Below are 12,132 nucleotides of genomic sequence, written 5' to 3' on the forward strand. Positions count from 1 at the left end.
CTATATTCCCAAAGCCGGGCAACCTTGCCACACATTAGCTAAAGTTTACAGACTGATTAGCCTCTCTTATTTCTAATGAATATCTGGAAATTTGTTTGAATGAAAATTTTAATATAATAAATACATCGTAGCAAGGATATATCCATCGTCGAACAGTGGAGACACGAGGTTGACCGATACATTGAGAAAAAACATGAAAAATTCCAACTTTACTTTGGCAGTTTTCCTCGATATAATGAGGATTTTTAACAATGTGAATCTGGAATCAATCTATAATGCTCTCTATGAAAAAGCTCTTTTTGTGTTTGCACCTTTAAGCCGGTAAGAAACATATGAAGGTATATAAGCAGCTTGACATCTTTGCTAGGCATATTAATGTCAAATTATAAAGGGAAACGACGGTATCCCTTTATGATATGTCAGAAAATATGTCATGCTAAGACTTCAAGCTGCTTATGTGCTCACACCTTTATTCTATGTTGCAATTGTGACTACATTTTATTTTGAACATTTTAACATTTATTCTTCAAATTCTTATAACATAGAAAAAATAGTTAGTGCATCTTATTTGTACTTAACGAATGATATTAGTCTCTTTCAATGACTATAACGTTTATCTTATTCGAATATAAAGTTTTTTTTTTATTAAAAATAATTATCTTCAATTTGTCAATAACAGGAAATCCTCTGCTGGAAATGTTTTGCTACAGGTACAGTGTATATGTTTTTCTTTTTTTACTTTTTAACTTTCCAGTAATATAATGCCATCAATATTCCTAGGGTCGTTAGTGAGCCCATATATAAATAGGATGCCAACATGGATTTTTTCGATTTCTTAGGTTCTTTGACGCTTAAATTCGATTTTTTGTATTTGCTGCTAATTATCTGTAAAATAAGAAAAGATTCGTAAATATAAAAATTATATACTGATTCCCACCATAAAAAACAAGCTTTGATGTGAAAAATATTTGTTAGCAGAACTTGAGTCTAACATGGATTATATGGTTCGCATATGTTTATTGCAACAAATCCCAAAAATATATATTACCCAGAATTTAGTAAACCCAACCTTATTGTTGTTTGCCTATAAGAAAAAATAAATATCTTATGTAAAAAATCAAGTATTCAAATATCTGCTTACTATGCTATGCGTATGCTTGTAATGAGTACCCCCAATGTTTACGTTCTTGTCGTCATATGTTCTATGTCTCAACTTGGCAACCCTAGATGGTCTTATCACTTTGAATTTCATTCTAATGGCCGCTATCTCTTCTCCTGTGTGACTTTACTGCCTAGAGATGTTATATTCCGGAAGAAGATTTATATTTCCATTAATTCAAAAATGTACTCGACAATATAGTGAAAATGTTGCACCAGTTAAAATGGCCTATAATCTCTTTGAGGGTGCCAATACCGACATGTCACGACCACCTTTGGTTATAATGCACGGTTTGTTTGGTTCAAAACAAAACTGGAGGGCAGTCGGAAAAGCGTTGCAGGCCAAGACAAATCGCAGAGTCATTACCGTCGATGCCCGTAATCATGGTGATTCTCCACACACGGCCGAACACAGTTCCATGCATATGGCTGCCGACATAGTTCATCTTATGCAACAGTTGGACATAAACAAAATATCCGTTATGGGTCATAGTATGGGTGGCAGGACCATGATGTATATGGCTCTTAAATATCCGCATCTAGTCGAGAGCGGTGTTATCGTTGATATTTCCCCACTGACATTGCCCAGAGATTTCTATGAAATGGAACAAATTTTTGGTGCTATGATGAATTTGCGTGTACCACCGGAAATGGCGATGGCCGATGGACGTAAATATGCCGAGGTAGAAATGAAAAAAGCGGTAGCATCTAAGGAAACCATAGATTTTATTCTACTCAATTTAAGAAAAAATCCCGATGGTACTTTCAAGTGGGCAGCTAATGTTGAAACACTGTATAATCATCTGAGATTATTCTCCGATTTTGAATCGCATATTGCTGGATTGGAGCCATACAAGGGCCGTACAATGTTCATTTGTGGCAATAAATCGAATTTTGTCGATCCCAAAAGTTGGCCACAAATACAAAAGATATTTCCCAATTCAGATATTCATTGGCTGGACGCTGGTCATTTGGTGCATTTTGAACAACCTGCCAAATTTGTTGAGCTCTTGGTGAACTTTTTAAAGTAATGAATAATATCGAGTCTTATTTCGTTTAGAACAAATTTGTTAAATAAAAATAGAGAATATTAAGAAAGAAATATTTTCTCAAAAAGATTGGCGTTTTATCGTATTTATAAGGGGGGATGGGAAGACATTCTGATATAGATCCTGTCTCGGATATATTTGGTCGTGACCCCCCACCTACTCGGTGGCTTTAATGCGAATATTGAAGATTAAGTCATATGAGTTGTAGAAATTCAATGAATTTAGCACAACGGTCTATTCCCTCTTTGGGCATACCCACATATTAAGCGATCAAGCTAGCCTTTAGTTTCTATAACTGTAGGTAATTATAAACAATCTCTATACATTTATATGGACATAGTAGCAATGTACAAACCTCTTCAATACTTTTAATTTCCTTGTCAATATCATCGGTAACGCCATACAGCTCATTGAGGGCTTCCAGTACAAAGCGACTGGCAAAGGACTTCTCCCCAACAATTACATCGTCAGGTGGCATAATTTGTAATTTATAATTTGCAGCTGCCAGTGCAGAGCGCATAGTTTCCAAATGTTGATTGGCGTTGTTAAGAATTTTTCGATTATAAGAATAGGCTTCTTTTAACTGGCATATCCTTGAAAGACACAAAAAATAGATTAATATAGCTTCTCCAACAAACCGGCAATACTTACTGCTCATATGATGGATCCTGATTGGGTAGTTGTTCAAAGAACGCCAACAACTCCTCACGTTGTTTACGTTTATTGAAACCCATCAATTCAAGGTCATCGTGTTTTAACGAGGCCAAATCTCGATAGGATATATCTTCGGCAATGAGCTTTTCAACAAAATCACTGCTATTGTCGCCCTGCGTTGCCAACAATGTGGTCAGGATTTCCCGATTGGCCTGAGTGTCTCCTTTGGGTTGAATGAATTTGTGGCGATAACGCAAGAAACCGCTGTCGCCATCATAAAGTATACCTTTGGTCTGGAATTCTTTGTTAGATTCAAACTGCACTGCCGGTACATTAACCGAAATCACAGAATTTTTAACTTCCTCCATTTTTGAAATTTTGTTTACCTATAGTTTTGTTTAAAAAGCGAAAAAAGCGATGCGACTACAACAAAAACATTTTTGCACAAAACAAACGGTGTTAAAGGGTTGCCAAGTTCACGTTCTGGTGGCATGGCCTGAAATCTGACACTGTTTGGTGAATTTGATGAAAGAATTCTGAAGCTCAAACGGCATCAATGTTTTAGTTTTATTTTGAATTAGGAGTAGACAAAAAAGAAAGAACAACCTCCTTCATCATCAAATGCATAGTTTAATTTCATACACCATAATAGTTGTGTTCCAGAACCTACAAATTAGTACTAATTAGTACTAATTCTGCTACAACGCGTTCCCGTACTCCAAAAACTAGCAAAATTTGCAGCTCTTTCGAGAAAAAAAATGGTGCACATATATTGATACATTTCAATTTCAAAACTAATATTTGTCGTGGAAAAAACAAAAAGAGAAAATATGGAGCAACTAATGTATTCACTTTTGGATGATTCCAGCAGTGAATGAGGAATCAGATTATTATTTTTTATTATAGATTATAAATTTAACATATCGTCTTCAATACTCATTTTTTTAGATTTTCATCAGTCCGATTTAGACTGTTTACTTTTGGAATTTTGACATTCGCATTTCTTCTAATTTTCCGTTCCCTTAATTTCTGAGCACACCTAAATGAGAATGACATTTCGAACTGTTCTCCTCTCTGCTAGTTTTACTACTAAAAAAGTACTGGAACACAACTAATGACAAAACTTCAGTTTGGCACATACATTTCGGTTTTCTTAAATTCTTGGCAATACTGGTCACTTCACTTAATCGTCGGTGTGTTTACTGCTTTAAAGTCAAAAGTCGATTTACATATCCCTGGCCGGCAGATAACAGATGTTATGTGTTTTTACCATTTTTATTTGACTTATCAATTGAATTGCTTTGCCAGAGGGACGCCTAGGGATAGGTATGTCGACTTTCGATCGAATAATCGGCTTTTAGTACTCAAAGTTCTGAAATTCGAACTTGACTATGGACTTGGGTGAAAACCGAGTACTTGACTATTCATAGTCGATTGTTCGACTTATGCTATGTTCTCATTGCAATTTCAATTATTTTGTTCGCTTTCAAAATTATGCTATGTTCTCATTGCAACATTATTTAAAAACGTTCCAGACAAGACAAATTTTATAAATACAAACAAATGTTGAATGCATGCCTGTCTTTTCTTGCTGTAAAGTTTTTCTGAAATCGATCAAAAAGGAAATAAAAAATACTAAAAATTTTCAAATTTACCTCTGTATATGTGTATTTTGTAAATGTAGAAATATTTATAAAACTATTTGAATTAAAATATCTTGCCACCTTGTAAATAAATGAATTAGGAAAACCAAGGAGAATGAGATAAAATGTAAAAAGGCACAAAATCCCAGGTATGTATGTTTTTTATTTGTTTACGAATTGGTGCGATACGACCATGGTAGAAGAATATAGGTAGATGGGTACATTGATATGTCAAAATTTTTAAAATGTTCTGTAAAAATGAGAAGATTTTTATATGTTTTCTTTTACGACGCAAATCGGAGGTTGTAATGATATGTATTTTTCAACGCAACGAAAAAAAAAAATAGACTCAAAAGAGCTAAAAAGTTGCTTCGTTTGGCCGAAAGTGGCGAACTACTGAATTCGTTGTCCAGCAATTTGTAAACAAACAAAATGATCGTGTTAACTTGCCAAAGAGGTTAGCTGAAAATGTGCACCTTCGGTTGGCCACCAGAACTCAAGCGACGGCCGCTCTCCGCTCGTATTAATCGACCGTGGCATCAGAATAAATGCCGAATATTGTCGCGAAAATATTCTGGAGGGTGTATTAAAGCCTTGGACACGCAAACATTTTGTCCGCGGACCTTGGACATTCCAACAGGACTCAGCACGCACCACCCAATAATGGTTACAAAATGAGGATCCTCTCTTCATTTCCATCGCACAATGGCCACCAAAATCTCCGGATACCAATCTGTTGGACTACTGTTTCTGGAGTATTTTGGATAGTAAGATTGGTACTAAAAAATACCCAATTGTCGATCGCTTCTAGCAAGCGACAACATTGGCAAGCAACATTTGGGCAGCGTGTGACACTTTCATTGGCCGATTGAAGGCCACAATTCGTGCCAAAGGTGGCCAATTCGAACAAATCTAACATCATACTAAAATTGCCAAAGAGGTCAGCTGAATATGTGCACCTTCGGTTCCTCGCTTCATTTCCATCGCACAATGACCACCAAAATCTCCGGATACCAATCTGTTGGACTACTGTTTCTGGAGTATTTTGGAAAGCAAGATTGGTACTAAAAAATACCCAATTGTCAATCGCCTCTAGCAAGCGCTTCACCGGGAATGGACCAAAATACCGCAGAGCAACATTCGGGCAGCGTGTGACGCTTTCATTGGCCGACTGAAGGCCATAATTCGTGCCAAAGGTGGCCAATTCGAACAAATCTAAACTCATACTAAAATTTGATGCTGTTTCCGACATTTTGTGCATTCATTCAATAAAATTTATAAAAATGTGTAGAAATTATGGCGTTTGACTTTGCTGCAGTTTTTTTATCTCACCCTGTATATTACAAGGCGTTTCAAACGGAATGACATACTATGGTGGAGGGTTAAAAAATAACAAAGTATTTAATTTTTTGTACAGTTTTTGTACTTTTCGTACCCTTTTGGTACCATGAAATCACATGCCTACTCACCAAGATAGGTAACAATAATGTATAGAACATTCATACGACAGTTTGTGACGCCAACAGTGTAGAGGTAGGGCATGAACAAATGAATTTCATGACAAAACTGATTTGCGAACCCATTTTTATTTACTATTCTAATCATACACAGGGGTGGCATTCCAGCATTAAATATGTTGCATACATTATGCATCCAGAAACTTTCTACTTATTCCATTAGGTAAGGAGGTGTCGTTAGGTAAGGAGATGTCCAAAAACACATACATCCATTTCATTTGTTTTCGTATTTTTATTTACCACATAAAGGTGTACATACATTATTTAAGATTCATCTAAAATAGAAATATTCATACTTTTGTTTTAGTCTAGATTTCATTCGATACAGACGGTTGATGACTGTTACCACCACCATCAGATATTTCCGAACTTGTATCAGTTGTTTCACCTTCTTCCATTTTGATAGCCTTCGATGCTGCTGCACGAGAAGAAATCAAATTAGCCTTGGCAAGAATTTGCGATGGATCGTCTACATTGTGTTTCTTAATTATATGTTTTTTTAAATCACTTATGGTTACGATACCAGTACCACAGACTGGACAAATCTTTTTCGGTCTATTTACATCGTGGCTTAACATATGCGACGCCAATGAACTATACTTTTGATAGCATATCGAACACATAGTTTCCGGCCACTCGGAGCGTGGATGAGCCCGTTTAACATGCACCGATCGTTCATAGGATGTAGTCAGATTGACCAAACATATGGGACATTCAAAGGTCCCTTTGCGAAAGTGATTACGACGCAAATGGCCATAAATTAAGTCCAGCGACTTGCAACGCGACTCACATAACGTGCAAATAAATGCTCTATGCGGCATATGGTTTAGCTTGTGTTTTTGCCGATGCGACATACTACTATCAAGCAATCGACTACACTGCAGGCATTTATGCCTACCCGACGCGGCATCGTATACGGACACCTCGGATAGGTTAAAGAATGTGTGTTCTTTGCTAATGTGTTCATTCCAGGCGGTATGTGTATCAAACAATTGATTACATTCAGGACAGGCAAATCCAATAAAACTTACAAACTCATTTAAAATTATTGACTTGCTAGAGAGTGTACCCAGGCCGTTGTTAATGGTATCCTGTTGGTTGCCGCTGCCAGAGCTGGTTGGTGTGGTAGATTTTCTTTCCGATTTAATAAGCCTTCGTTTTACACCTTTCATAACGTTTTCTGGCATGTCAGAGTCTTCTTCATACTTCTTCTTCATTCGAATACCCATATTGTGGAATCTACGTACATGTCTTCGGCATATATCCAGGCCCGTATAGGAACGTTGACACATCAAACACCTGTAGGGTCCATCACCTAAGTGCTTTATGTAATGATTTAGATATATTTCATTACTGACGCTGCGTATTGTTGTTTTACACTTCCTACAAACCATATCGATATTGTTTGCACTTTTATTGAATTGAGATATAAAATTATTGTGACTATCACGGAAATGCTTTTCAATATCTTCCTTGGCGGGGAAACGTTTTATTTTCTTGCACATTGAACAAAATATCTCAATCCAATTCAATTCGTCATCACACAATTTTGGTATCTTCATCGATTTATAGTCATCCTGCAAACTGATACTATCGTCATCTCCGCATTGCTTTTGAAAATGTTCAACGGCCGTCTCCAAATCTCGAAAACATTCCGCACACTTCAGACACGTATATGGAAAATGGGGTAAATGTTGGAAACGATGCGTATGTATGTCCTTTGATGATTTTTCTATTCCTGTACCACAATCGATGCAAACGTATTTCTTGGAATCACTCTCCATAATTGATAGACGTAAGCCCTTTAATGAGTTAATAAGATGCGTTTGCCTCAGGTGCAATTGCCACGATGTAAAGGTGTTGAAATCATTCCCACAAAATGGGCATACATGCATTATGTATGCTTCGAATGCTCGCCATTCTGTTGTTTCGTAGGCAGGAATGTCTAATGTTGAAAGTAATGTTGGAGGCGGAACGTTGGAAGATGATGATGGCTGGTTTCTAACCTTCGAAAAATGTATGTACATTTGAGTACAAAAGTGCAGGGTGTCCTTAAATGTTAATTTCAATTGACAGTATCTACAGAACCAAACAAATTCTTCTTTATGGGACAGATAATGTTCCAGCCGTTTGTGTCCTTCTGTATCAACGAATTTTTGAGAACACTCGAGACATTCAAACTGCTTCTCTCCATTCAAGCAGACTTGTGAAAAATGCAACAGCTTCCAGTTATAATCGCACAATCCATGTAAATTCATTAGATGATCAAAAAATTGATTTTCCTTATCGAATTTGGGATGATTGCATAGGGCACAATTGAAAAACCCAAACTTGGTTTTAAATTCCCTATTGTGAATATCCATAAAATGTAGTTTCATTAGCATTTTTTCCGGAAACTGTATATTGCACTCGGGAATCGGACAATATGTAAAGGTAACCTTTAACGTTTTATGGTTTTCATTCATGTGTTCCACTATGGTCGTAAAATCAACTACTCTGAGTTTGCAAAGCTTACAAACAAATAATACATTGTTTACGGAACTGTGACTACTTAGGTAATGTAGGAAATGATTGGCATGAGACGTCGACGTCAAACTGCAAATTTTACAAGTAGCCGTTCGAGTGGATAAATATTCATAGTTACTTTTTATCTCTTCAGCAAATTGGGAATGATAGTGAGTTATGTGTTTCGACCACATACCGAATCTTTGTATCGCCACCTTGCATATGGGACATAGTATGCGTATCGTGTTTTGATGAAGTAAATTTACAACTTTAACATAAATTTCAGATTGTTTTTTCTTCCGTCTTTGTCTTTTTTTGGGTCCGCTTTTCTGTTCCACGGCTTCATCTTCCGATGGCGATGATGCGCTTAAATCGTTGCTAGCATCTTCCAACAAAGCAACATCGTTGTCGCTACATTCATTAGAATAATCCTCATTGTCAAGATCCTTTCCACCACCACCACCGCCACCATCCCCATCCATAAAGTGTATGGAATATCCGTCTACATGATACTCTTCTTCCTGGTCTGGGTTTTCATTGTTGTAGTTGGCTTCACAAGTATCCTCGATAATTAGCTCTTCTTTCTTTACCACCATTTGAATATTTGTTGCAACTGGTGTGGGATAAGGGCCTTCATCATCGCTATCAGCTTCTTGTTTTATTTGAACCTCCATATTTTTCTTTATATGTATAAAACTATCCGATTTTTCCGATTTTTTTCTGACGGCATGAACAACAAGTCCCAACGAAACGAATATGAAGGCCACAAAGGAATACTTGATAAAAAGTAAACAGAAGCAAAATCCCCGAGGGACCTCTTTTGTTTACGAATAAGACATAAAGAAAACTGAACACATTCACTAAAAGAGCGCGGAACTAGTCACAAATTTAATTTGACCCATGACAATTTTATATTGCCAGATTGTTGAACAGAAATGGGAAAGATGAAAATGTAAAGTGGCTTACACGCCATTGAACAAAACGGTGCAGAAACACTTGGATGCAGGGAAAATGCATGGTACAATTATATCAAGGTAACATCATATCAAATTATTAAGCCCAACTCTGCATTTTTCTGTAAATTATCTAGTTAAATTTAATGGCAAAGAAAACAGGTTCCCATCTTTGATTTGTGTATGTATTTCTCAATAAACATGTAAAATTTTAAAAAAAATGCAAACATACAATTGCATGACGTTAACTTCTTTGTTCTACCAAGAGAAGAGTGGAGAAATCCTTTTATTTGGTCTGACATACAAGTATATGTCGTTTTTATCATTCCAGATGTTTTACAATAAAGCTGAAGGGATGGGAATAGTATAAGTTAGTGCACACTTTTTTGTTCCAGAAACTGTAGTGGAATTCTTTAACTTATTTTTGAATTCCCGAAAAAATCGGTAAAAAAAATCGACAACTCGGAAAGTCGTAAACTCCCTATTTAAAGAGCGATTACAACAAAAACATTTCTGCACAAAACAGACGAAGTTGCGGGGTTGCCAAGTTCATGTTCAAGTTCTGGTAGCTGTGAGAAATTGATGAAAGAATTCTAAAGCTCAAACAGTATAAATGTTTTAGTTTTATTTTGTATTAGGATTAAACAAAAGAGAAAGAACAGGCGAAAATGTATTCACCGTACCTCCTTCGTCAATAGATACATAGTTTAATTTCATACAATTTTTTTCTACATACAGGTACTACATTAGGGTACAATAAGGTCCACTCCATGGTAGAAGAATACAGGTAAATGCATCAACGCTTGGTAACATTGATATCTGGCATAATTACAGAAGGTAGAACAAAGCTATCCCCTAAATACAATTTTTTTTCTTTTGGTGCCCTTCTGCTGTCAAAACATATACACATTTTGTATATGTGTGTGTATTGTTTTGAATAAAAACTACAATTATTTGAAATTATTTCAAATTCGTTTGCAAAGTAAATGCATATTTTCGTCCTTAATTGTCCCATGGTACAATAAGGAGGTAGAACAGCTTCGTAAAACTTCCAAAAACTTCAAGATGGCATATTTTGTGATATAGCATAATGTAAGGGCCTGAGCCATTAGTTGACATTACATAAGCATCTTGTCATCAAGGCTAGGCAACTTGATACCAAGCGGCTTATGTATCCACACTTTAGGGTGGGAATACATAAAGCGCATATTCGGCTGGCTTAGGTTGTAAGCATGGTACAATGATATCAAGGTAGGGCTATGATACCATATGATTTCAATTTTTTTATTTTCTTGGCTTAATATGTCATCTTTATTTGTTTATGTATGTGTTTTATTTTCAATAACAAAAAAATTGTTCAGAAAATATTCAAATTCGGATGTTTTCAAAATGTTTATTTCGACGTATGCATCGACAAAATCTAGAGTTTTTGTAGCGAAATAATCCTTGAGAGGTATATAGCATGGTACAATGAAGAGAAGGTAGGCCAAGTTTGAAAAAATTGCAAGTATAGAGGTCTACCTGTTTGGCTTGTAATGTCAGAATTAGTATCAAAACAATAAAAAAATCAAACAACTTGTTGCATTTATTTTGAATACATAATTGAAAACCGCGAAAACTGAATGAAAGGTCAACACTTCTTTTCAAAACCAGGTTCTATATATCTCTAAAGGATTATTTCGCTACAAAAACTCTAGATTTTGTCGATGCAAACGATGAAATAAACATTTTGAAAACATCCTAATTTGAATGATTTCTGAACAATTGTTTTGTTATTGAAAAGAAAACACATACATAAACAAATAAAGATGACATATTAAGCCAAGAAAATAAAAAAATTGAAATCATATGGTATCATAGCCCTACCTTGATATCATTGTACCATGGTATATAGTACATGATTTTGAAAAGAAGTGTTGACCTTTCATTCAGTTATCGCGGTTTTCAATTATTTATTCAAAATAAATGCAACAAGTTGTTTGATTTTGTTATTGTTTCGATACTATTTCTGACATTACAAGCCAAACAGGTAGACCTCTATACTTGCAATTTTTTCAAAGTTGACCTACCTTCTCTTCATTGTACCATGGTTGTAAGTACATAAGACGCTTGAAGTCATGGCTAGGCATATTTTGTGACATTTCATAAGGGTATTACAGAGCCGCACTAACATCCTGCCGTCGTTTTCAATTATAATTTATGTATAATTTTTATGCCTAGCCATGACTTCCAACTTTTTATGAACTTGTACATTTAATGCTAGGAACACAATTGGAGCGAACGACGAATTTCGCCCTACGCGGCGACAAAATGAGCCGCGAAAATTCGTCGTATGGAACACAATACCGACGAAATTATAAAACAGCTGATGAAGTTGTTTACTTTTTGCTCATTTGTTGACTACAATGAATTATACAAGAACACATAATTCTTTACGTTCTCTATTATAATTTCACTTATGTCCATCTTCTCTATTATAAATTCACTGATATCCATCTTCACTCAGGCGCAAGTACACAAATAAATAAACAAATTAATTATGTTTTTTTTATACGAGTAACAGATAGTAGAGTGACCATAACAAATTTTAAAGTAAAAAGTAACTTTATTTACTAAAACACATAAAATTCGTACAAGTATGGCCACCTTGTAC

The 12,132-nt window shown here is 35.7% G+C and overlaps 3 protein-coding genes across 4 annotated transcripts; 1 reads left to right on the forward strand and 2 right to left on the reverse strand.

The window, feature by feature from the left end:
- Window positions 1-496: 496 nt before the first annotated feature.
- Window positions 497-3,351, reverse strand: LOC101896943 (uncharacterized). 2 transcript variants are annotated; one of them, XM_005187102.4, is made up of 3 exons: window positions 2,859-3,344; window positions 2,563-2,800; window positions 497-885 (listed from the first exon to the last, which is right to left on the reverse strand). In XM_005187102.4, exons 1-3 carry the CDS (start codon window positions 3,227-3,229, stop codon window positions 736-738), a joined length of 759 nt encoding a protein of 252 aa, XP_005187159.2. In that variant the 5' UTR covers window positions 3,230-3,344; the 3' UTR covers window positions 497-735. The 2 variants fall into 2 exon arrangements, with proteins under 2 accessions (XP_005187159.2, XP_019893623.2); XM_020038064.2 differs by lacking the exon at window positions 497-885 and adding an exon at window positions 2,373-2,502 and having other exon boundaries at window positions 2,859-3,351.
- LOC101896086 (protein ABHD11) lies at window positions 1,225-2,260 on the forward strand. Its single transcript, XM_005187097.4, has one exon. It carries the CDS (start codon window positions 1,299-1,301, stop codon window positions 2,187-2,189), a length of 891 nt encoding a protein of 296 aa, XP_005187154.2. The 5' UTR covers window positions 1,225-1,298; the 3' UTR covers window positions 2,190-2,260.
- Window positions 3,352-6,329: 2,978 nt separating the features above from the next.
- LOC131806717 (zinc finger protein 493-like) lies at window positions 6,330-9,200 on the reverse strand. Its single transcript, XM_059131327.1, has one exon. It carries the CDS (start codon window positions 9,198-9,200, stop codon window positions 6,330-6,332), a length of 2,871 nt encoding a protein of 956 aa, XP_058987310.1.
- Window positions 9,201-12,132: the final 2,932 nt, after the last annotated feature.

The sequence above is a fragment of the Musca domestica genome, unplaced genomic scaffold (genome assembly GCF_030504385.1).
Source record: "Musca domestica strain aabys unplaced genomic scaffold, Musca_domestica.polishedcontigs.V.1.1 85, whole genome shotgun sequence".
Lineage (NCBI taxonomy): Eukaryota > Metazoa > Arthropoda > Insecta > Diptera > Muscidae > Musca > Musca domestica.

Bases quoted from the DNA above. Each gene is read 5' to 3' on its own strand.
- LOC101896086 (XM_005187097.4), top strand. From the start codon at position 1,299: ATGTTATATTCCGGAAGAAGATTTATATTTCCATTAATTCAAAAATGT.
- LOC101896943 (XM_005187102.4), bottom strand. From the start codon at position 3,229: ATGGAGGAAGTTAAAAATTCTGTGATTTCGGTTAATGTACCGGCAGTG. The intron at 2,801-2,858 runs GTAAGTATTGCC...GTGTCTTTCAAG, and splicing joins CAGGATCCATCATATGAGCA to GATATGCCAGTTAAAAGAAG. The intron at 886-2,562 runs GTTTGTACATTG...CTTATTTTACAG, and splicing joins AAATTAAAAGTATTGAAGAG to ATAATTAGCAGCAAATACAA.
- LOC131806717 (XM_059131327.1), bottom strand. From the start codon at position 9,200: ATGGAGGTTCAAATAAAACAAGAAGCTGATAGCGATGATGAAGGCCCT.